We start from the raw sequence: 26287 nt of genomic DNA, 5'->3' as shown, positions 1-26287 counted from the left end.
AAACACCCGTGTGACCACTTGAAAAGTACAAAAGGCACTTAGGGCTGCAGCATTGACTACATGTCTCAATGGGTGACCACCAGTTGGACACAAGCAACACGCCACCCTTAATCCAATAGTTCCAATACCATGACATGACCTCTACAGTCCACATGAATGACGACAAGTTGCTCTAGGTCACCAGCCACCAAGGCTTGAACACAAGCACAAGAAATTGCAACAACACCATTTGATGGCAAATAGATTGCAATAGCCACGCTTCACATCTTTACAAGTGCTAGGATATTGCCAAAAAGGCCAATAGCATGCAGTTACACTGCTGTTGAAAGAGCCAATCTAAGTAATTAGAACAATGGTGACTGTACTTCAAATGGCACTAGATCCTCACTATAAGGTCTCCACAGTTCAATTGACTCATGAGTGACCACAATTCCAGCCGCCAGCAGTAGCACTCACTTCCAAAAAACCCTAGAAACTCCATACAGTTCAGGGAATGGTCGAACTGACATGCACGCTGACATGTGAGCTCCCATAAACCTCCACACAACCTCAAGCACCAAGATGATGAGGACTTTCAGTCCTCCAATTACCTCAAGCCACTCAAGGGCACTCAAGGAATCACTAAAGAGCTTGGACTTGTGAAGAAATTATCAATTTCCTCCAGCTTCCGTTTCACAAGCTGTTTAAACAGAAATACCCAGCGCGAGATGAGCTCCTACCGGATGTTAAGCCAGTACAAGAATTGCGGAAGCACATGTTACTATGTGAAACTAGTACAAGCATTGCAGAAGCCTATGCACAAGCACAAGAACTCTAAGGAGTAAGATAGACCCACAAACAAGACAAGTATTTCTCAGGAGACCAACTCCATCCTCTCTTGCACATGACCCAAAGTACATCTCAGGATGAGGGTCCAAGGCCGTACATGCGGCATATTATCCAGAAGTGTGAGGTGGCATGTACATGACATCTCTCCACCCATGTACCAATAGCACTAGCATTAAATGACTCATAGACCACTAGCAATAACATTAATGACCCATAGGCCAGTAGTTGGAACCATCACAAAACAGCCATTGATCTCCAACAGAGGTGTCTGCCATATAAGCTGATGTTTAATGCCACGTTCTTTGCAAAATTCCATGACTTTGTGTGACATATAATCCCCCCCCTTTGTCACTTCTAAGTATTTTGAGCTTGCAACCACTTCATTTTCAGCGGAAGCTATGAACACTGAAAAATTAGAAGACAGGTGACTTCATTTTCACACTAAGCACCAACAAAAGAAAGATAATCCATTAATAAATGTGATGAAGTATGATGCTCCATCAACAGATAATATATTAATTGGCCCAATGACACATCACACCAACAATGAAGACGTCCTGGCTTTCACTGAGCCATCCTTGAAAGGCACAGGTAAAGCTTCCCAAGAATGCACCACCCATAAAACTTTTGGAGTAGGAACAAGACCATAGACCTGTGCCAAAAAGAAGCTGCTGTTCTGCACTATATGCTAGCTTGAAAAAAAGTGGCTAGCAATACTTGGTTCACTGAAAGAGTTCTGCTGACAACAGAGCGTATGGTAGTACTCAAACATAAAAGCTTGCAGCGATATTCTCAAGGACTAATACAGACTATTGCTGTGCAGGAATGTTCATCCTAACCTAGCAATCGAGGTATCATGCCGTCTGGCCTATAAGGATCCATTTGAAGCCCTCAACCCCTCCTTGTGTCAAGGGTGCTGGAGAAGCCAAAAAGAAGCTGAAGGATTTATGCAATTGATGCGGCTGCCAGATGCAATGCACAACTGGCCAAGGAGGCCCTGCGTAAGGACATTAAGTTGTGCCCTCTGCATACGGGCCATTCATTTGCAAACTCGAATCCTAACAATCCTACGTCCTCAAATAATGACCTAGAAGTTTGCAACAAGAAATGAGAAGGGGGCTAGGGAAATTCTTGACAAACTAACCTCAAGAGGAAGAAGGCCTCTTGTGCGTGTCCCCCAATAGCTCACTGCATAGAGTGAGGAGCCACCACCTCACCAAGAAGCCCATCAGCTGCATAGTGTCACTAAGGAATCCTTGGGCTATGCGGTTGTATGGAATCCTTGATCCACACAAATGTACACATTCTTAAGTCCAACAAAAGGATTGCAAGAGGGTATTCCTGGTGCTATTCTGAATCAGAGCTGGCCTCATAAAAGGTGAAGGAGAATATTGCAGACCTGCACAAAACCTGTACAAGCAGTGTACATGAACCAAGCACGAGTGGGTGGAGAACGAAGACTCAATATCTTAGCTAGATCGTGTGGGCTATAGTGGGGAACAAAGACTCACTATCTTAGCTAGATCTTGGGCTGTGGTTTAATACCTGCTCCCTTTCAGGATTCCATTTGGTGAATGGATTCGCACCTTGATGGATTCAGGTTTTGCATTAACTGGGACAATGAGGGGCCATCACTTTGTTGTTTTAGTTTACTTTCATAAATTATATTTAGCATTGTTTGATAACTTTGTGGGGCTTTCTCATGGCTCTTTAAAGAGAAGCTTTGCAAACTGTTTCTATCTGTTAGCTGTGATTGTCATTTTTTATCTCAAAGACCCCCCTTTGTCCTTCCTGAGAATCAATATAACTTCATTCTTTCCTCATCTGTACACCCCCAAAACCTTGGTAAGTGCCACTCATCGCTGCCATTAACAGATCATACTCTCAAATCACACTGTTCACCCTATCATACAAGCTTTGGACTATTAAGTTCTTTGTTAAGGGTATACATTTCCATTGACAGCCCTGTGGTCCAAAACTCAGACTTCCGCTCACATGATAGATGATAAGGAAACCACTCACCATCTTTTTTAATCATCCCTATGTAGCATCATAAATTTATATACGAGAGAAAGTGTTGAACCTTTGAGATGGTTTTCTTTGCCTTTAAAGTACGCTGAGCCTCCTGCAGCTCTGGACACACAAGTTAAAGGTTACAACTTTTTTCATTGCAGAAAGCACCATCACTAACAAGAGCAAGCCCGTGATTAAGAAAATCACTTTTGACAAAAAAAAAAACCAGATAAACACTTAACGTTCAATTGCATTCCATTGCCTTTCAGAGATGTAGGATGGACATGCAAAGATATGCCATGGAACCGTATGTTTATGCCCGAGTATTTTCCATTTGGAAATCAGGCAGGGCCACATCTAGCTACATGTAGTTTAAACATGTGTGATCAAATGTGTAACTCGGAAAGAATTCATCATATGCAGAAGTGCAGAAACGGTGGCCCTCCTAAGCACTTTAAAGAAAGGAAGAAAAAGGATTTGCACAAAGTTTGCTCCTACAGGCTGAAGTAAACAATCGCAGGAAATGTTTAAAATTCAAAGTTGCACCTACTGGAAAGAAAATGCAGTTGCTTGGTTATTTTCCATTTCACTCGATGACTCAAGTTGCCATCACCAGGTGCTTCCTGTTCCTCCTTTCGACTGCAGTAATGCTTTGTCAGATTGTGAAGAATGTATGCATGACAATGTAACAATATAAAAATTAGTTGCTAACAAGCCTGACATCAAAGCTTCCTCAAAATCTTTAAATCAAACAAAGAAAGGATGTGAGAATGGATTACAGCATAGACTCAAGCGGTGTGGGACAAAGTGAATCCATTTACATGTAATCCTAAACGTATTATTTATTGTCCCTTCATCCCCCATTTCATTGCTTATACAAATTGAGACTGATAAGAATTCTGCCAATACATTTTTCATAAACAATGTCTAGGCAGCAGTTATATATGTTTTATATCTAAGGAAAAAGTATCATAATATGACCAAGCACATCACAAGTCATTGAAGTAAAACTCCCACTCAAATAAGAGTTGCAATATCAAGGTTTTAGAAATCATCCTGAATTTCAACATTTTATTAGGTGAACACAGAGAAAAGACTTGAGATCACAGCTCTACAGCCTGCCTGCTGTTCCCTGAACCCAACTAAAACAGATCCCCATAGCTCGTATTTTTTCCCTCCCTCCTCTTTGTCTCGGAGTTCTTTGAGCCAGATCGCACAGATCATGGCCCCACAGGTAGTCGGCGAGGTAGTGATCCAGAGCCAGTGACAAGGCACACCAGACAAAGGGAGGATGCACAGATTATGCTTGGGGACACCCCTCCCATGTTTAGACCCGGAGCTCGACCTTCACAACCCACAGGAGTTACCATGGACCTTGTCAGACGAAGAGCCACAACCAGGACACACTGATCCACCAATATAGACAGCCGTCAGCACTCTGTATCTGATATTCTACCACATCAATGGTTTCCTCATGACCTCACATCCGAGAGGCCCTCAATATCTTCCATATACACTGGTTCAGACTTGAGATGGGATCTGATTTGACATGACGATGGCGATGATGATGTAGATGTGCTCTGATGTTAGTACTGTGTAGTACTGGAACATTCTATGATTATGTGACATTTCTTTAGCATCTAGCATGGGTGATGATGCTTTTTTCAGTAGCTCCACCCTTTCAGCTGTATCAGCTTTCTTATAGTCTCATAGACCCAAATGCAGTCTTAATGTGGTTAAGGACAATGCAGCTGTCACATACCTGGGCATACGACTCAAATCATCCCCTTGGGTGGGAATATTCCTATCACAACGACAATTGAATGTGGTAAGGACACTGCAGCTGTCACATGCCTGGGCATACCGTAATGGGTTAGTGTTGCAGAGAGGGATGGTCATGATGGTCAAAAGAAAAAATTCTAAACCTTAGTCCAATCATTTTCAGACACATTGCAGCTGGTCAATTCTATCCTCTTGACCATGCAACGTACTACATAGCTTGCCGGACTGTCCATAGTACCAAGAGTCATCCCTTTTTTTAAAACCCAAATCATTCCAAAAGCCATGGGCTTCTCACTACATTGACTGCCAGCATTCAATGCTAGAGCATTCCAAAGGCAGTGGGATTGTCACTACTTAATTGCCAACAGTGTAACAACTATGGACTTCTAGGTTTTCGAAGGAGGCTTAAATGGTGAGTAGTCTATGTTCGTATGAAGGCACAACAGAGGCATGACTGGCTCGATGCTTACATCTAGTGCTCACTTAATAAAAAAGGAGGTCTCTATGCCTAGCCAACCAACGTACCAGTTCAGGGGCCAATGTGCAACCTGCCAGAGGTGCCCCTCTAAAGCTAAGTGGATCATTGCCACTACTTGGACTCACTTGTCACAAGAGAAAGAAAAGCTGGAAAGTAGCCGTGTGTCTATGCATGATCCACAGCTCCTTCCCCCCTCCCAAATTATCCTGAACATCCAATCCCTCATCATCAGACCAAAGAGTATGGGGTCCCACCACCTATGGAGGCAAAGTTGAAGCCCCAAAAAGGACAAGACGGGCACCCAACTGCGGCAATGGAACCCCCTTCTCTCTGTTGCAAGATCAGAACTGACACCTCTAGTGCAAGTAGCCATTTGGAATGTCAAGATAGTTCCAGGGCCCTTGCCACCAGAACTCCTATGTCGAAGGGGCTGTCCTGGGAAGACTTCAGCCCTGGAGTCCAAAAGAAAGGGGAAGAATCATGCGCCGGCCTTGAGTGAGTCTCATCTTGACCCTGCGAGGAAGAAGGCTGGGACTGAGACTATGAAGCCACACTCTAGCCCGAGGGCTTGGGTAGAGGCGAATGCTAAGCGGTTGACAAGGTGGAGGAAAAGTGGGTTTGAGGGGGGAGGGGGGGTGGCGATTGGGGGAGGGTTGAGGAGGAAGAGGCTACAACAATGGGAGGGGAGGTGAAGATGAAGCGAGGGGGGGTGGGAAAGGGACGGTAGTGAGGGGGGATCCTTGGCGTCATGTGACAACAACGGAGGAGTGCAGAGGGAGGGGCGGATAACGTGGGCACGAAGAAGGAAAGAGGGGGGGTGGAAGGGATCTGGGGGGTGCTGAGTGACACGGACAGGGGGACTGGGAAGGGGCACCTCCCTTGAGCCTGAGCAAGAAGTGGACTCATGAACCAATCGAGAAGTCACATGGGGCATTCAGGAGAACCGGGTCTGTCAGAAGGTTGAAGAAGACCTCCTCCTCAGGTGCCTGAGGTCAACATAAGGGGCTCCCTCAGCCTACGGTTGAAGAAAGGGGGATAGTGAGGCTCCTACCCCCGCTTGCTGACAATGACATGCTTGATATCTACCGTCGCTTGCCCAGTTTTCTTCGATCCAACGTAGTCCAAGCCCCCTCAGGCAAACATTTCTACCTATACTATACAGGAAGGCTCTCGCCCTGGGAGCCTAGAAACCTCAACCTCTAATGGAAAGAGCCCCATCCACCAGAATCGACGCTGTTATGGGTGGAGTCTCTAGCACAATGCCAAAACACCCTCCAATAGAACACAAAATTGAGCGGTACTCCTTTGGAAATCTTGGGAGCTTAAGGCTCATTCAAAAGCGTGGCACATGGTGCGTCAAATCCATGTCATCCACCGTGAAGCCATGGTATCACAAGATGAAGAAAACTAGATGTGGGCTGAGGAAAATCGGGCTGTCCACCAGGTCCTAGGTGATGTTGGGGAAGCTCAGCTAGAGAAGAAAAGCACGTCTTCCATGGATGGCTGCTTGTCCTTTGGGGAGAGGGAAACCCCAACGGCTGTAGGCGAGAGAGCTGCCATAAGATCCCCTCTGGCCAGACCAAATGGCCACCACTAGGATTAAAATCCCCAAGAGAACAACGCAAAGAAAACTGCTCCTGCTAGCAAAAGTAAGTCAAAGGGAGGGCTGGAAAGGGAGAAGGAGAAAAACAGAGGGATGGAAAGGGGAAGTAAAAAAGGGGAGAGACCCTGGACTACAGCCTCCCAGAAAGGCTGTCTAAGCTGTCTAAAAGCCAGCAGCAGACTGGAAAAAGAAGAGGCTAGGGGCTCAGGACTAGTGGCCTGGCTCCCTAGCAACTAACAGAGTGCAACCTTCCTGGAGGCCCCGAAAGGCAAAGAAGGGGCCAGGCGCAGAGCTGGGTAGCCACAAAAGGGGGTGACCGTCCCTTGGGACTGTTCGAAACAGGCCGAGGGGGAGCAGATCCAGTAGGCGGCAGCAGGGAGCTGGCAGAAAGGGGGGCTAAGCAGTGAGAAGGCAGAAGAGGAGGCGGTGCCAGGGGGGAGACAGGGATGGCAGCACGACAGAGCAGGGGTGGGAGGGGAAGAAAGACGGGTGGGGAAGCAGCTGGGGGCGGTGTGATGAGCAGCAAGAGGGGCTGGGTGGAGGCAGAAGGGAGGCGGGCATGGAGGAGCTGTCGCAGGAGAGGGAGCAACAGGAGCAGCAGGGAGAGGGGGGCGAGGACAGGGAGGAGCTGTCATGGGAGAGGGAGGCAGGTAGGGAAGAGCTGTCGCTTGGTTCATGTGTTTGTTATGAGATGAACCCATTCTTCAAATTGCAGCATAAAGATCCAGTAGCGTCAGGCCCATGGACTGTTTCTCCGCATTGAGGAATTTCCTTGTATCGCCCCCTCCTTGGCTTAAAGCTATGAAGTTCCTCGTCGACACTCACCCACGGAGGAGCTCTGATAAAATGATGAGTTCCTGAGGAAACAGACCTCCCCATCTCCACTGATACAAGCATCTGCCATCCTAGAAGTACTGAATAATAAATTAGCCATGCCCTGTAATCCACACCACCCAACATACTCTTTAGAGTCCAATCCCCACTGCAAGACCTAGTCTCTCAGGCCAGATAATGCGAAAGCTTTTTGATCAAGAACACCATGTGAGCGACATCTAAGAGCTCTGGCAGATAATACGACCATAATTATGGATCTCTTTCCCTTCAAAGGCCAATTGCATTGATTTTTCCAGACCATCCACAAAGATGAGCCTCTAGAATTATAAAGGCTCCCTTCTTTTCACTCTTTTCAGATTATCCTTCACAGCATAAAGAGCCTATTGGTAATTGACATGGAGAGGGAAAGCTATTATGAATCAGTTCCAAAGTTTGGCAGCCTTGTCACACCCCCTCAGGCAATGAGTGAGTGCTTTCACTATTTGAGGCTAGGTGGGGCAGTGGGGGAGCACATTATTCAACACCACAATCCTAAGAAGGCTGGTGGTGACCTTTTCGATAGAGACCAACCAGAGGAGGCAATTGATTTTGGGGGCATTTTAGCATCTAACAGAAGGTTATCGACCACATGCCACTTAGGATCTGGAAAACTGTGTTCAACGAACCATTCACAAGCTGACTTAACTGCAAAGGTCTCTGAACCCAGTGCCAACCCTGCCATGAACAGGTGCCAACCTCCAAGTCTTTATAAAGCATACTCTCAGCCTACTTTGTTGATCTACCGAATTATGCTGAATTGGATCCAGAATGTGTTTGAATAGAATCCAATAGGCTTTGTCATGGTTACCCATGTTAAACGTAATTTTACCTTTATCCCAACTCAAAACATTCTGATTTTTAGATCAAGATATCTGAGAACCCATGAATGCCATTGACCCAAGAGAATCAAAGCTTATGAACCCTCTCCACCCTTCCTGCCTCTCTTCCCCTCCCACTTCCCTCTCTTCCTGCTCACCCATCACGACGCTGACCTGGTTATCTAGGAGGATCTCATACAGCTACACACATTCAGGACCTGGTTAACCTCTAGCGAGCTTCTTGTGAAGCTTAGCTTCTATAGAGATCACTGCTTATGGACATCAGAGGAGGACTACATCAACCAGCTAGGCTACACACAAAAACACCTCCCCCATTCTTTGAGGATTTCGAGGCGGGCAGCTATGTGTTTCATCACGCCGACTACACATTGAGAGTGGACGAGCTGATGGCATACCTAGAGAGGGTTGCATTTGCACTCTGTGATCTATAGGAGATCGTGACAGAGGAGCACTTTGCTTTCCGACACCCCGTGTACTATGAGATCCAAGGTTGTTACCATTGCCTTTTTGTAGATATTTGGACCCCTCTCTAGCCCCATTTTCTCACCTGGATCAAAGATACTTGGCAGCTTTCAGACGAGTTGAGAACTATGACTAGCACATGGTCACAACACCACCTTTCGAATTGCTTTCCACAGTGACATACATGGTTGCGGTTGCGGATCCGTTTAAAGAGGAACAAGATGCTCAACCAACTGTCTCACTAGCCCCTACACCAGTGTCGCACTAACCCCTACAGAGTGAGCAAATAAGTTGGGAGTCATGATCTCTTTCCTAATGTTTGGGGCCCTCAAGGTGGGCCTGGAGCCACTGATGGCTGTTGCATGCCGCCACATGCATTTGGACTAGCCTCCAAAAAAGTCCACTCGCTCAAAAGGCCTTGTTTGCCAGCCCCCCATCTTCTCCATGAGCTGGGCCCAGCTAGCAAGTTGGAATGGGCATGGTTTTCATGTTGGGCATGTCAGCAGCAGTCGTAACATCTAATCTTACAATAGGAGGTGCAAAGAGCCCTTTGGTCCCCAGCAAGGGACACAACAGAGGGTTTACATCTTAGTGGGACAGACCCTAGCCCTAGAGGTGTATCATCAAGGTGAGCTCGTAGGAAGACGTGCAGTATGGATGGGAGTTGGGACTAAAGATTTCAGGAGCAGGATCGTTTGCTTGAGCAAAATATGCTCTTTTCTGAGCAGCTCGAGCAGGACAAGAAGACAAAGGAGGATGCAACGACATTGGACCGTTTTCGGCTTCTGTTGGAACAAAAAGATTCTTGAGGTGACTGCGCAATGATCCAGAGGTCAGGCCAACTTGGTAGCATATGAGGTCCAATGCAAGCGAGACCGAGAGAAGATGCTTGTGTAGCACTAGTAGTTTCTCATGGCCTGCTCACAAGTCCTCTCCTCATCTGCAGTACCCACAAACCGTGCATCAGCAGGAAGTCCTTTATCTGCATTGGAGTCTTCCATCTCCAAGCACAGTTCAGTGGACTATTTTGCAGCAGCTCTGACAGTGGTTTCCCTTGGGTCTACCAATCCAGAGGATCGTTTAGTTTCCACAGTCACTACATGCAATGCCTCAGGGATTTTCCCACCCATGGGGGTGGTGCATCCATTTCCAGAACGTGTTCTCAGGGGTCTTCCATCCCTAGGGCAAGCTTAGCTCATTCCGCACGCCCAGAAGATGAGACTCTTGGGTCTACCACCCACGGAGATCCTCCAACTTCAGCAGCCTAATCTCTTGGAGTTTCCACCCGAGAGGATCAGACAGTTCATGCGGTTACGTCGAATAGGTCGTTTACTTGTCCAGCAGCTTTATCATGTCCAGTTAGTTCCTCTAGGTCTTCCACTCCAAGAACTCAGCCAGCTAGATCAACTTTAGCAGGGGAACAGATGGTTTTCACAGCTATGAGGGATGGATCTTCCACCCTTGGAGATATCTCACACCCATCAGCATTTGCCATAGGTAAGCCTCTTGGGTCCAATAACCTAAAGAAGTTGTCTATTCCCCACAGTTAGTTCTCTTGGGGATTCCACCCAAGGGGACACCCCAAATGTAACAGATAGGTGTGATGGGTCTTCCACCCATCAGGCCCCTTCATCAGCTCCGGTCAATTCCTATGGGGATTCCACCCTTGCAGTTCAGTTGGCCACATCAATTTTAGTCAGCATGACTCACGTTTCACATTCTCATTAGAGTGTACTCAACAAAGGTGTGCTCAATCAGCAGAGAGGTTTTGAGGCCTTTGCATTATTGTGTCCTGCACTCCGGGAGGTTAGTCATACAATGTCCTCTCCATCAGATTGCAAGCCACCAGTAGTAGCAGTAATCAGTGTCTACACCAGCAGTTCCCTTGGTGATGACAGCAGTTCGGTCGATTCATCAGAGGTATGCTCAACAGCTACTTCCTCAGTACCTCAGGGGGACATGCTTAGTCCCAATATCCCGTCAGGAAGAAGATATGCCAGCCATCTCTCACTTATTTCGAGAGGCATACCAATCATTCATGGTAGACGAGGTGTTTTCAACAGTTCTGGACATCTCACAGTTCTTTCAGGTAGCATCCCATTCAGTTGAGTCATTAGAGGGGTGCCCAGCAGCTCCTCCGTTCCTTCGGAGAGCATCTAGTATAGTCTCCTCCTTGGAGCGGTGCTCTGCAGTGCCAGTCTGCTGCTCAGCTCCTTGGAGAGACAACCATAGTTCCATCTCTCCCAGAGTTTCTCAGAGAGACAACTACAGTTTCCACAGCTCCCGGAATCACGCAAGTTCTTTAGGAGACATTTCCATCCACAGTTCCAGATTCCAGGAAGGTGGCAGAGTTTTTACCCTCAGCAGTTATCACGCCAATAGAGGAGGCAAGTTCATTCCAGCTTTCCCTCACTGTAGTCATGCAGACAGCAGTACCACAGTTTCCAAGAGTGCATGTGAGTATTTTGAAGTTCCCAGGTTTTCAGTTTTGGTTGCCTAGCTTCAATGGCTTTCTCATCGCCCCAGCAGTTCCTGGAGTAGCACTAGAATTTCTCTGTTGGTGGATCTTCCGCAGTGAGGAGAATGCATACCAACAGTTGGCAGCCAGTTTCATGCCATTGGACTTCCGGTGTGCAATGCCTCCACATCAACAGCCCAATCAGTCCTCACAGCAGGTCACCAGGACAGCATGCAGTTCTTAATTCCAAGAGCCTATCAGAGAGCCATACCACCCAAGGATAAGGAGTATGCAGTAGTAGTGTGGTGGGATGACTGGCCTCAGCAGTTCGACTTCTAGTCTTCACGACAGTACTTGTTCTCAGGAGTTTTATTGAGCTGCCATGTTATCATAACAGAACATTTGTTCCTCAACCTTTTGGAGCTGTACCAGATCAGTCCCAATGCCAGACTATTATTCCTCAGTTCGTTGGCAGCACAAACAGTTGGTGGTCAGCACGATCACATTTGCTTCGCAGATTCACTCAGTCCCTCAGCAGCTATCATCATCCAGAATTTAAGCAGGACGGAATGTCACATGCACCCCTACACTAGGGAGCATGGTGACACACAGTCTGACCCATTTGTCGTACGCCGTGACCCCATTGTGAGCCCTAGTCCAGGGATGAGTCAAGCACGAGCTACGGGGATCCGTTCCAGATCAACATACAGGAGAACTCTAGCATGAGAGACACAAGAGATCTACCTAACTATAGTACGTTGCTTTATTTATACATGGTTGCCAAATCGGCATACAAAAATGTGCTGAGACCATTCCCATAACTATGACATGCGGGAGATGGAACTATGCTGCGGAAATAGGACACCCAAACCTCGCACGTATACTGGTGGAAGTGCTGCTGGAGGCTGGGAGCTGAGTCCTGAACTGAGGAAGGATGAGTGAGTGAAAAGGGGGGCCAAAGGCCCCTTATATAGGTCTGGGAACCAGCCAACCTTGCCTTGGCTACCTCGCAACACTTTGCCCTGGCGACCCGAACTGCTCCGCCGTGGCTTGTGACTTTGGGAACTAATGTTTCTGCTCAGCTAGTCCCTATATGTTACATCCATTGAGCAACTCAAGGAGCTCGAGTGGGCCTCTTAGTAGAGGGCAGCCAAATACATGAGAAATAGGTTAGACTTTCAGGAAATGAAGATCCAGCTCACAAAATAGTCCCACAGAAGCCAACAGCACAAGAAAAGAGATTTATGTTTGAGTATATAAATTAAGGGCCTAGATGAAGATAATGCTAGAAGAAAGAAAGAAAGATATATTAACGTCCGCGGGAGGCCTCGCGGGCCTACTGGACAAAAGTGCGGAAACAAAGTAAACTCATACAAGCCACTGTGAACTAGAGTGAAGGGTGGCTCGATAAGGCCCTCGCTGAATACTAGAAAACACATAAACTGAAATACTAATGTAGTACATCATATCAAGTCAAGCCACAAAAGCCAAATAGTGTGTAACATGAGTGAGGCATGTCAGGTGTTAGAGCTAATGCTCCAAGAACATGATCTGGCTCCATGTATCCAGGTTTCGTGATAGCTCTCTTGTGACACAAAGAGCTCACGTATCTGCATCTATCAAGCTATCTGGCGTTGTGGCGAGGGGCGTGGTCTCCTTGATCTCTAGATCCGAGAGAGAGAAAGAAAGAAAGAAAGAAAGTTTATTAAAGTCTTCGGAAGACCGATGGGTCTATGAGACTGTGAAAAAACCTGAATACAATGAGCTGTGGTAGTGGAGTTACTAAACGAGCATCCACACCAATGCAGAATGCAATAAAATGCAAAATGGCAGTACTAAGTCCTAAGTACAACATAGTCATATCCCGACTATATATATATATATATATATATATATATCAATCTCAACATCATCGTCGGCATCATCATCATAACCATCATCGTCATCATCGTCATCGTCAGCAACAGGACACCAGGATGGATGAGGCTGTGGAAGCGGAGGCATGAGGTCAGCAATAGAATGTTGTCGCCCCCTCAAGGGTGCAGTCCTAGTACGTCTCCTGGTCGTAGCTCTGCGTCTAACCAAGGCCACTATGACCCCCGTCGGTTGGTCTCCGACCCTAAACAAGGAGGGGATGTCCCCAAGTGTGATCTGTGAGTCAACCCTCTGTTTGAGTTGTCGGGTCACAGGCTCCAAGTCACGGTCATGTCGAGGTCTCGCATCATGGGGGTCTATGTGATCTAGCTGAAAGAACTCCGTGATAGAGCTCTGAGAGGTATCAGTCAAGGGAGAAGTCTGCTCCTGTCTTCGTGCTCGAAGTATCCTATCTTAGTGTATGAGCATCTCATGAATGAAACCAACCAAACATCGTTGGTCTAGGTAGGAGAGGACACGAGCCAACATCCCATAACATCTCTGAAACGCCCTCGGATCTCATAGTAAACACAACATCTAAAGATGAAATGCCCCTCTGTCTCAACCTCCTGCATGTCACACAGTGTGCATATGCGCCTCTCCCTGCGTAACCTCTCTGCTCGGCCGCTCTTGATATGAAGTTTGTGTGAAGAGACCTGGAACTGCCTACGGGAGATCCTCAGCGAGTGGGGTAGGTGAATCTGCGTATATCCTAGTGGATCAATGAAACCTCCGCTGTGATATGTAAGAAGTGATCTCTGTAGAAGCCCAACTTCACTAGAACATCACTCGGGCCCAACTAAGTCCGGAATGCGTGTAGCTGTAGTAGATCCTCATGGATAACCTGGTTGACCTCGTGTGATAGGAGGGGAGAGAGAGGAGCATCCATGCTATACTGGAAAGGAGGGGAGAGAAAGGAGCATTCATGTTGTACTGGAAAGGGGGTAGTCTGTCCATGTGGAGCCCTAGTCCTACAAACCATCTCTCTGTGCGTGCATACCAACACCTCTGATCTCCCCCTATTGCAAGTGCCATAGAAGAGGATAGTGCTAGCCATGCTATCCTGCTATGCCCGGATGTGTAATCCCCATACTCCCTAACTCGGTACAGATGAGCACGAGAATGTGGTCCATGGTCCCATGATCCCGCCTGAAACCAGCCTGTCCCACCACTCTGAGTCCTCGACACTCCGCAAATCTGTTGACCTCAGAATCAAGTACTGATGCTTAAATCTTGGACATGACATGTCCAATCATAATGGTCATGTAGTTGTCCAAGTTCATGGGATCCCCTGCCTTGTGGATGGGTGAGATACTGTTGATGGTCCAGGTGCGTGGAAACCCCAAGCAAACGGCTTCATTAAATAGCTTGGCTAAGATCGGTAGGGCTAGGAGGTTAATCCCATATGCAATGAACTCAGTGCATAGTCCCTCATGATCCTTCGCTCAGCCATTATGAAATTTCATTACAGCATCCTTTACCCCCCCCCTAGTGAAGAGAGTGCAGGATGTGGGGCGTGGCATATGTGATAGGTTAGGGACTGGCTGATTTGGGATATCATAGAGCGTGCGTGCATAATCAGACCACACCTTAGTGTCAGTGAGTGGTGGGGGGGACCGTCTCTCTAGAAATCTCCAACAAAAAACAGCCTTCTCCTCGTTCCAACGCACGAAGTCAAGTTTCTTCCTGCGTACCAGATGGCGGTACTTGCGTAGCATCGCTGATTCACTCAGAAGGCTGTTTTTTGTTTCAAATCTGAGTTGACGGCGTAAAGCCTTACACTCATCATCGTACCAGCTATTACAGGGTACGATCCCAAGAGGTGGACGGGTGGTGTGGGAAAGGCATGAAGTGCAGCCTCGTGTAGTGAGCGAGTGACTAGGGCAGCACGGTCTTCTAGTAAGGGTATAAAGTCAATGTATGCGAGAAGAATGTACAGACGACCAGAGTAAGTAGGTGAGTGATCGCGATCAAAGCGTATATCATGGTAAGTGCCATAAGAGCTCAACGGGGTAGAAAGTGCTGTGCGGCGGGGGGTAGAAATGCTAAAGAAAAGATAGGTATGGTCATCCCCTGGAGGGAGAGGCGCTACAGTAAAGTCAGTGATGCGAGATGTGAAGGCAGGGGATCCCATGATGTAGTCCACAACACTGAAGCCTCCCCCATATGGAAAGCAAGTGAAGCCACCTGATGCGGGCCGGAGAGAGAGAGAGAGAGAGAGAGAGAGAGAGAGATTAATGTCCACAGGAGGCCTCACAGGCCTATGGGACAAAGTGCAGGATACACCAAAGGGAAAAACTCATACAAGCCACAAAGGGCTGGAGCAAAGGGTGCGCTAAGGCCCTTACTTAGTACTATGCTGAAATAAACATATCATATCATATAATGTACTATTTGAAGTAGGATGAGAGCTGGAGCTGGAACTAGAACTTAGAATACAAAACCCAGCACTATGGTGGCTCGTCTATGAGCGGCAAAAATGTCTAGGATCTGCATCAGTCTAACTGTCTCATGCTGTGGTGACGGAGGGGGGCATGGTCTCCTCCTCAACCCACTAAGCTATGTTTAGAGTGACCCCTCGTCTCGGGGGGTCTCCTCTGAGAATGCAGACTTGGTCATGGAAGTGGATCAATCGTGACAGTGGGCCGAACCGACTCCCATCCTGATAGGGACAGTGGTATAGCCCCCCAGATCTCGTAGTATGTTGGACAGGCGGATAGAAAGTGCCCCTCTGTCTCAATCACTCCTAGTGTGCATAGCATGCAAATCTGCTGCTCTCTAGGTATACGTGCTGCTCTCCCTGTCTCTACTCTCAATCCTCAGCTGATGGGATGAAACCCGCATCTCCCAATAGCGATCCTCAGTGTGTGTGAGACTCCTCTGTCCTCGAGATATTGGGGTCTGATAATGAAACCCTCCTCCAAGACTCTCAAGAAGTGGTCACGGTAGAGCTGAGTCTTGGTGGGAAGCTCCTGATCTCCCCTTCAAGTCCAAGCTATGTGGAGCTGGAGGAGGTCTAACCGTATGATACGGTTAATCTTATCTTGTGGGTCGACTCAGGGGGTGCATCCATACTGTACTGAAAGGGAGCCTGTCCATTTGAATCCCGTGTCTGGCAAACCATGCGGATATACACGCATAACATGAGTCCGCCCGGCTCTCAACCAATCGTCTAGATGACTCTAGAGCCAGTCTCGGCGGTAGTCTCCATTGGGGTAGGTCCCAGGCTCTATGAATGAATGTAACTGTCTGAAAGATGGCATCAATCTGTAGTGGTGTCATAGCGAACTCTACCTGTACTATCTCATGCGGGACTGAGGGCTTGCTCCGAATCATCCTGGATCCCATAGTCACCTGTAGCCGCTCAAATCTCTTCCACTCTGCTATAGAAAGAGATGGAGCCATAGAAACACAACTCTTTCAAACCATGAGCCCCAAGACGGAAAGGTCTCAGCTCCAATGGTTGAGACACAAGTGAGGCCAAATGCACTCGGACCCGCACGATATCATGGAGATGACTACCTCATTTTACCTGCAACTCTTTCATGCAAAGAAGAATACCTCAAAGGTGTTGGTAGCCTGGACACAGGTATGGGCCCACACCCCCCTGGTGGTCACCCCAAATGTCATGGCACAAGTAGAAGGTCCCCTTCCACAGATGAGGAGTTCTTGGAAGCCCTCAAGGCTCATCTTGTGCAAAAACGCCCAAGGGAGAAAGGCTTGTCCCTGACTTTCTTTTCCCAGTGGAAGCTGTCTTGAGGCTGGATATACCTAATGCCAAAAAAAGAGGGGGGGGGAGCCAAATTCACATTTGCCAGTCGCACCAATTACAATTTTGGACACAACATATAAGATACTGGGGAAGGAACTCAACTTGATGATTAGCTCTAACACACTGAGAGCATGCGTCAGTGTGCTGGAGCTCACCACCATATTGAGTTCCCTTTAATCAAGATCTCTTCACTTTTTGGAACGGAGTGGATTGGGCATGAGAGGAGACTCAGCCTTATCCTCCTATTAGATCTTAAGAAGGTGTATGACAAAGTGGAATGGGATTTCTTAGAGGGTACCATGCAAAGGCTAGGCTTCAATCCTTGTTTTCAAATTCCTCTTCTCGAGAGTGAGCTGCTGCTCCTCCCCGTTCCCCTGCTGCTCCCCCTCCCTCAGCCCGTCTCTCTCCCCCCTCAGCCTGTCCCTAGCCCCTCCCTGCTGCTCCCCCCCCTCCCCCCCTGCTGCTCCGCCCCCTCCCCCTGCCTGTCCCTCGCTCCCTCCCTCTGTTCCCTGCTTCCGCCCCCTCCCCCCTGCTGTCCCGCCCCCTCTCCCTGCCTCCGTCCCCTCCCCCCTGCTGCTTCGCCCCCTCTCCCTGCCTCCGCCCCCTCCCCCCTGCTGCTCCCCCCTGCCCCCTGCTGTCCCGCCCCCTCTCCCTGCCTCCGTCCCCTCCCCCCTGCTGCTCCGCCCCCTCTCCCTGCCTCCGCCCCCTCCCCCCTGCTGCTCCCCCTCTCCCCCTGCCTCCGCCCCTTCCCCCCTGCTGCTCCGCTCCCTCTCCCTGCCTCCGCCCCCTCCCCCTTGCTGTCCCGCCCCCTCCCCTGCTGTCCCGCCCCCTCCCTGCTTGCTCTCCCGCCCCCTCTCTTCCTCTCACTCCTCCCTTTCTTCTCCTCTCCTTTCCCCTCCCTCCCTCTCAGCTTGCCCCTCTCCCCTCTCAGCCCCAGCCCCTCTCCTCCTTCCCTCCCCTTCCCCCCTGCTTCCTCCTAGCCTCCTTTCCCCTCCCTTGCCCCTCGCAGCTTTTTTGGAACGGAAGGAGCTTTTTTTTTTCTGTTCGAGTCGGCCTCCTCACCTTGATTGGCGATGGATTCCCCGTCAGCCAATCCTACTCCATCTCCACCGGCCGCGAAAACTATCACTTTCTCTAAAGACGAGTTGCAGCAGCTCAAGAAGGATGTAGAGATTGAGTGCTCTACCACTTTGCTAGCACGCATCTTCGGGTCTCACCCTTCCAGATCCCAAGCCAGAGACTGGATGCTTGCGGCTCTCCCCCTAGACCTCGCTCCTCGATTGGTAGATGTTCGCCTTCTGGGACGAGGTTTTTTCCAGGTTGTTTTTGACACTCCAGAGGCTGCGAGCACTGTGCTCAAGGCCGAGTTTTTACACCTGGGACACAGGAAGATCTTCTTTGAAGCCTTTCACCTTGGTTTCGACCCAGTTGAGGCAGATAAGAAATTCTTCTCGCTCTTCATCAGGTTCCCCGGGCTTCCCCAGGTTTACCATCGACTTCTTTCTGTTATTGGGGAGCATTTTGGCGCAGTTGCTGAGATCCCACCCCTCCCTGGGTTGCCATTGACTGCAGCAGAGGCAACCAAGGCTGATGGGGTTCCTTAGGGTCCTTTGCAAGGATCCTAACCTCGAGATGGACCACGTCATGATACAACGCCCGGATGGTTCCTTTTTTCGCCAGAGAGTGGAGATTTCAGGCAGGCAGGACCAGTGCAGGATTTGCAGGACCTCGGGACACTTTGCCAGGGATTGTCCCAGGAAGAAGAAAAGGCCTAAGAAGGCCTCTGGTACAGCTACCGCCTCAGGGCATCGACAGGGGGGACAGGGGGGGGATTAGACCCGGCACTTGCCCCTCGACCTCGACAGAGGGGTGGTACAGGTCCAGCTCCTGCTCCTCATTCTTCACGTGGCGGTCCTGCTCAGTCAGGTGGTGGTACAGGTCCAGTACCTATTCCTCGGCCTCGTCAGGGGGGTGGTACAGGTCCGGCTCCTCGACCCCCACCTCCCTCAGGCACACGCGACGCTTTACAGTGGGTTCCAGTACGTGTGCAGGTCCCTCCTTCAGTTCACGAGGGTACCTTAGTAGACTCTGCTTCACCTCGAGCTGTCCTTCCTGTCTCACCTTGCACAGTCCGAGACGCTAAAGCTTCGACCTCCTCCCCAGTTGCAGCTTCTTCCTTAGATCCAGCACTGCCAGATGTTCCTCTTGAGGACGGAGAGATTTCCGCGGCTGGGCAGACACCGGGTAGAGAGCCTTCCTCACTCCCTCCCTTGGACAGGGGGAAGGGGATAGCTTACACTGTTGATCCTCTTTCCTCACAAGGGATCCTTCGTACTCCGGTGTCTGGATTGCTCCACAGGAACTCGTTTTCAGCCTTGGCAGAGAGTTCAGATTTCCCAGAGGAGGAGTTTGTGCCCGCTACTTTTGGGGAGCCAGTGGTTGGATTTCCTATTGACAGGGCTTCTTCTTCAGGTGCCAGGATTCTTTCCCCTATTGACTTTCCTCCACTGGGTTCCTTCCCTCCTTCCAGGAGGTCTTCCCCTGTTGAGGGGTTTGTTTCCGCCACTAGGTCGGGTAAGGTGTTCCACTCTACATCCTCCCGTCGATGAGGATTATCAGTTGGAACATACAGGGCCTAGGTGGCATCCCACATCGCCGCCGCAGACATCTGATCCGGGATCAGCTTCATCCAGGTGTTACTGGGGGTCCCATTGATATATTATTTATTCAAGAGCACAAGCTGGATTATAGAGATTGTGCCAAGTCAGGCAAGTTGCTTTCAGGACATACTTTTTGGTCGCCTGCATTGGGCACTAGGGGAGGCACTTCTATTTCAGTTTCGCAGTCGGTTCTCCCCTTAGTTGTTGGGCACGGAGTCATTATCCCCTCTAGAGCTCAGTGGATTATTCTTTTGATTGGAGGGCGTAAGGTTGGCTTCCTCAACCTATATGCCTCCAACATTAGAGGGGAACGTGTCCTTATGTGGAAGACTTTGCTCTCCTGGGCCCCCATTGTGGATTCTTGGGTGATTGGAGGTGACTTTAACATGGTCGAGTTACCTTCAGACAAAAAAGGGGGTAGAGAAGGCGGACTTCACTCTTTGGAGAGAGCAGCTTGGGATGCCTTCCTTTTCCATTTCTGTGGCAGAGATACTTGGTGTGATGATGCCTTTCTTATTCAGCCACAGTCCCTCCTGTTCTCTTGGTCGAACAGGAGGCAATAGATGCCTATTCATGCACGCATTGACAGATTTTATGTAGATGACTGGGCACTAGACAGAGGTGGATCGGTATGCATTGCTGCGGGGGTTTCCACCTCAGACCATTTCCCTGTTGTTCTGACTATCTCAGAGCCTCACTTGAGAGGCCGATCTGCCAGCATCAGGATCCCAGATGCCTTTTACACAGAGGAGGACCTTACAGAGGCAGCCCTACGGGTATGGTTTGCTCATGTCCAGGGAGGGCAGCCACATCCTTCACATTTAGCCGCTGCCCTCTCTGGTATTAGCGACTTTTACTGCTCAGTTGCTTCTACCAGGAGACGAGATATTCTCAGACGTGAGATTGGTGTTCGCCAGCAGTTAGCAGCTTTGCAGAGGGAAGAGCAGAAACGGCCTTCAGATGCTTGGATTCAGGAGCGCCTTGCTGCAGCGAGGGCTCATTTGCAGTTATTGCTTGATCAGATAGCAGAGTATGCCTTTCATGCACGGGAGTCCTTCTGGATTCAGATGGGTGGTAGAGTCAATAAACACTTCTTCTCTACTCTTGGCCCTAGACATAGTAGAGAGAGTGTATCTCAGCTTATTGACTCACATGGGGTTTTACAGATAGAGCCAGATGACGTCTTACGCATAGCTTCAGATTTCTATGCCACCCTCCTTACTGCTGATCCTGAGACACACGATATAGAGGATGCTAGACAGGCTATTTGGCAGAGTATCCCAGTGTTGGTGAATCCAGATATGCATGTTCTACTTGACGCACCTTTCACCAACCCCACAGAGTTCAGGACTGCACTTTCAGCCCTTCACAAGGGCAAGTGCCCAGGTTTAGATGGCCTCACCCCGTCTTTTTTCATTGCATTTTGGGATATGATTGGAGACTATATTACTTCAGCCATGCAGGCCATTTGGGACTTTGGCGAGATGCCTGAATCGCTTACAGAGGGCCTCATCCACCTTATCCCAAAAGGAGGTAGCAGAAATTTATTGTCCCAGTGGAGGCCTATCACACTTCTGGGGACTTGTTACAAGATTCTGGCCAAGGCTATCAGCCTCCGATTGCAGCCACTTCTCCCTGATCTTATCCACGACACTCAGACGGGATTTGTGCATGGCATAAGTATTTTTTATAACATTTTTTCTTTCTGGGAAGCTTCAGAGTGGGCCATGCAAAGTGGCCAGAATCTTGCCATTCTACTGTTGGATTTTGAAAAAGCTTATGACAGAGTAGATTGGAGTTTTTTGGAGGGCACCCTTCTACGCTTTGGATTCACTGATGTTTGGATCAGAGGTGTTTCCTCTTTGTACAGATCAGCCCATAGCCACGTACTTATTGGTGGGGTAAGGGGTGAGAGATTTCAGATTTCGAGATCAGTCCGTCAGGGATGCCCCCTTGCTCCTTTCCTTTTTTTATTCGTGGCCGAAGCTATGAGCATCTATGTTAGATCTGAAGCTGACATCTTTGGGCTGAGACTTCCTATCAGAAGAGAAGAGGAGCTGCTTGACAGTGAGTTGGCTGATGACACAGCGATTTATTTGGATGCCTCTCCACAGACATTGACTTCTTTCAGGACAGCATTGGATTTATTTTGCTTGGCGGCAGGGGCGCAGATAAATTGGCATAAATCCAATGGCTTTTGGATCAGTGATGAGGACACTCCAGTTTGGGGACTTGACATAGGGTTCACTTGGGTTCAGAGGGGTGTGCCTATCAGGTATTTGGGCTGCCAGGTCGGCTTGGGTATTTCTACCATGCAGCAGTTTGCTCCCGTGTTGGAGAGCATCAGAAGGAAGCTTCTCTTTTGGAGCTCAGCCAAGCTGGATCTTGCCTCTAGAGTTGTGGTGGTCAACCAGGTCCTCTTGGCCACGGCCTGGTTTATTTGTTCATGTTGGTGCCGTTCTAGGGACTGCATCATTCAGCTCAGAAGACCGATCAGGAACTTTCTCTGGAGTGGGCTTGATGGCACAGCAGATGCCTTAGCCAGAGTGGCTTGGGAGACCCTCATCCTCCCTACACAGGATGGGGGTCTCAATATTATTGATCCAGATTTACAGTGCAGAGCCTTACTTTGCAAGATAGTGGTGCGAGGACTTATGCCAGGACAGGAACCGTGGAAGGACTTTCTTATCAGCAGCATACAGAGGTGCACACCTTCCTCAGGAGGAGACTGGATGAGCAGTGTTAGATGGATTTTCACCTCAGCACACCTCAGATCACCTTCATCCCCTCTCATGGTTGCCATTCTGAAAGGTTGGGCTAGTTTCAGAAGCTCTCTTCGGAGGATTCCTCCTTCCTCCCGGAAAGAGATTGATAGGCAGCCCATCATGTGGAACGACAGTATTTTAGATGATCGTGGCAGACCACTGGGTGCCTCACTCTACATGCAGTGGGCCAGGTGGGAGAGGAGACCTGCTTCTTCTTTGGGATCTTGGAAAGCCTTCCGTAGGCTTCCAGAGGAAACCAAGTCAAGGTTGACAGGACATCTCAGAGGGAGTGCAGGGAGGATCTTGCAGATTGAGTCAGCCCTTCCAGAGGCTTGGATAGACACAGATGATATGCCTCTCACTACCTCCACTTGGGCAGGTACTTTCTCGAGAGGCGGGGTTCCACTTCAAGTCTTAGCCTTCCGAGGTGCACAGGAGGATGCTTTGGTTTTCAGTGTCCAGGATGGTGGCAGATTGCTCAGATCTACAGATGATATATTGCTTGAGTCTGCTTTTCAGCCTATCAGGGTCGTAGGCCTTTTGATGCAGGGATCAGATTCAGAGTGGTTCTTAGACCCTGACCCCCAGTTACTCTCCACCGGGTCTTGGAGACTTTGGCTCTATGGAGGAGTTCCCATCAGGTATTTACAGTGGGACCCCGGAGAGTGGGAGTGGATTGACGCGGGGCATCGAGAGAAGACCATCCCCTTCTTTCGTTACACGGTCAGTAATGCCAGGAGATTTCAGCTCAGTAGTAGAGGCTGGAGACCCTCCAGAGTTCCTCATTGGGAGACTTTTGGTATTACTGCGGATCAGCAGAGGTACTTCTGGAGGAGGCTCTGGAAATCCCACAGGAATAGAAAGATCACTATCTTCTTTTGGCTTTCTATTCATGGAGGGATTGCAGTGAACCTTTGGAGGTCCAGATTCGGAGCCGACCCTACTTGCCCTCGTTGCCTTTCTGCTTCGGAGTCTATTCAGCATTGCTTATGGGATTGCAGACAGGCGAGATTGATTTGGATGGGGATAGCCAGGATCTTCAGTCACTTTGCCCATTCCCCACTCTTTATGACTTGGGGCTCGGTAGCTTGGCTTTCTCTTACAGGACCCCAGGTTTTCTATGAGGGACTTGACTCCTCCCGGGCCATTTCGGTTCGACATCATCGGGTTGAGCTCTGCTCGTTGGATGTGGTTCCACACCGTCCTTTTACAGCTGTACATGCCTCTGTGGATACTTCTTGGGAGATTATAGCGAGCATAGCAGCCTGGCATATTTGGAGATCCAGATGCACAGAGGCTATGGAGGGTTCTCAGGTTCATCCCTCGCACACATTGGCTAGTATCTGGACAGACATCGTACACACTCTGATGGCCGTATGGACGGGTATGCAGGGGGACTCCCGTGCAGCCTCAGCTAGGAGGGCTTCTTTCTTCAGGGAATGGAAGGATTCTCCTTTCTTCTCTGAATCTACTACAGGGTTTAGATGGCACTTTCAGCCTCAGCCTTGGTTTCTTTCCACCTCACTCTGAGGGGGTTTTTTATTATCCTCATGATTTCATGATGTATTCCGCTTTGAGCTTGCTCTCGCGGGTTTTTGTTCTTACTTAATAGAAGTCTTTTTCATGAAAAAAAAAAAAAAAAGGCTAGGCTTCACGGACTAGTGGGTGCAGCGCATTTCTACCCCTTATGAACACCGCTATAGCCAAATTCTCATAGGAAGACACACAAGGGAGGCTTTCTCACTCCCTCGCTCAGTGCGATATAGCTTCCCCCTTCCCATTTTTTCGTAGCAAGAGGTGTCAGGGTATTTCCCCTGCTCTCAAGTGGCTGGCTTGTTGGGTATGCGCCTCCGAATCCAACACAAAGAGGAGCTATTGGACTCATATGTTGCAGATGATACCGCCACTGCAGAGGGCTGCCTAGAGAGGCTTCAGCTCTCATTTGAGGTGTAGTATAGTTGTCTTTAGGAGCCAAACTGTTTATGTTAATCACTTGGTTTTCAGTCATCTAACCTTAGCTTATGTTGAATTCCCCAAGGGCAAATAGCGAAATACCTGATGACAAGAAGAGCTTTGAGGTCTTTTTGGTGACGGCCTCGTGCATCACCTCATGCTGGTGCTTTCACAAGGGTTGCAGTGGGCAGCTGAGGCGATTGGTGTACAATTTTGCTTGGTATGCTCAAACCGAACATGAATTCCCAAGCCCTTGTCACCTTGATTCTCCAAATAGAGGAAGGCCTAGGTATTAATGATCCAAACATGTAGAGCAGAGCCATTGGTTGGTAGAAGGACGACATGCTTTCCCCATTGAGATGGTCTCTCCAACCTACAGAATAGCTGGTCGGAGCCCTCCCTCTCGCCAAAAATTGTGCTCTCTCCGGAGGACGGTGCATTGGAGACGGTGGCCAACATCACAGCTTGAATATATGAATGCACACTACAATGCCTTGTTGGGGGCATAGCAGACTCAACCGGCAACACCTATCATAAACATATGGCATGATATCATCTAAACCCTGTGGGCCATATGTACGAAGGGATCTACGAAGACTGCCAAAAGGCGGAAGTGTTTCTGAAAGGCATGACATGTTGGCATTTTTTACATTCTCACGTTGTATACTCCCCCACCCTGGTTGTTGGCACCTGTTTCTAGGACACTCTAGGACGTAAGTCTCTTGAGAAGCAGGTGGCATAGCAGCCAGCTTCCCCTTTGATTGGTTAAGCGTTTCATGGATTCCTTATCTATATTGTTTTCTCGATTTTCTAATAGCAAGTTCTTTTCTTTGGAAGAAAAAAAAGGTGATAGCTTCATTGTCCTTGGCTTCTCTTTAAGAATAGCAATATCCCCATCCAAGGGGATGAATTGCATCTTCTCTTCAATAATTCTGCCCCCACTTGCAATATAGTAGGTGGTGACCCACCTCCATGTAGGCTTTTATGCTCTCACACATACAAATCCACACACCCACACATTCTTGAGCATCCATTTATACAAACTCTTCGTACTGCATTTCTATTGGCACTCCGGAGGTCAAGGGCAGACTCAGCCATGACGAAGGCTAGCACTAAAGGAGAAGGCTAATCAAAAGATAGTCCAAAATCTCTTCATTCAAGCTACAATTGCTCGTGAAGACTAAACGGTTTCATTTTAGTCTCTCCTAGACAAGCATCTAAATCTAGCTGATAGGGCAATGCACCACTTAAGATAGAAGAATTATCGCAAAACAGCAGGCCGCAACATGGACGAAAACTTCACAAGGTGAAATTTGCATGTCCGCTAATACGGCAGAAGCATTTACCTAGATGAGTCTAGGAACATGCTCAAACTCATCCTCTAAAAATACAACATAGTGCAGTTTCAATCTCATGATAGTCACCCACAAGGTTGAGAACCATAAACTCCGTCACGCATAAGGGACTAGCTACTATACATCCCCACTGATGTCATTAGTGCCCAACAGTGGGTGTAGACCATAGTATAAACATATGCTCTCACACAGAATAATGCCTCCACATACTCAATCTATCATGGACAGCATAAAAATAAGCTTATGACAACCTTCATGAGATGGTCAGGTATTATCAAACACTTATGAGACCCTTAAGCTATATTTTGGCCAACTTACTTAGAAGATGACGAGGCCACCTCATCCTGCAAACACATGGGAATAAAGTCAAATGCTTTGCATTTCATGTATCCATAACTAGTAGCTTAAAAAACCTCATAAATCAGATTGGATATATGATACCTTAATAGCCACCTTCTTGGCTTCCTTTTTGTTAATCTTTTGGCGCACTGTCTTTCTTTTGACCTGGACACATGGGCATTACGATGGGGAT

The 26287-nt window shown here is 48.6% G+C and overlaps 1 protein-coding gene across 5 annotated transcripts in view; it reads right to left on the bottom strand.

Annotated features, from left to right (window-relative positions):
- LOC147902233 (ribosome biogenesis protein) overlaps positions 1-26287 on the bottom strand; it is an 88487-nt gene that overhangs the window by 30936 nt on the left and 31264 nt on the right. For all 5 annotated transcript variants that reach the window (XM_087374976.1, XM_087374974.1, XM_087374972.1 and 2 more), the window contains 4 exons: positions 26197-26259; positions 26074-26099; positions 3392-3480; positions 2912-2961 (listed from right to left, as the gene is read on the bottom strand). In XM_087374976.1, coding sequence (XP_087231102.1) covers positions 2912-2961; positions 3392-3480; positions 26074-26099; positions 26197-26259 — 228 coding nt within the window. The remainder of the gene's footprint in view (positions 1-2911; positions 2962-3391; positions 3481-26073; positions 26100-26196; positions 26260-26287) is intronic.

This window comes from Dipteris shenzhenensis, chromosome 5 (assembly GCF_047967505.1).
Source record: "Dipteris shenzhenensis isolate YYH24624 ecotype China chromosome 5, Dip_SZ_1.0, whole genome shotgun sequence".
NCBI classification, from domain to species: Eukaryota; Viridiplantae; Streptophyta; class Polypodiopsida; order Gleicheniales; family Dipteridaceae; genus Dipteris; species Dipteris shenzhenensis.
This window is presented reverse-complemented; position numbering and strand designations above follow the sequence as displayed.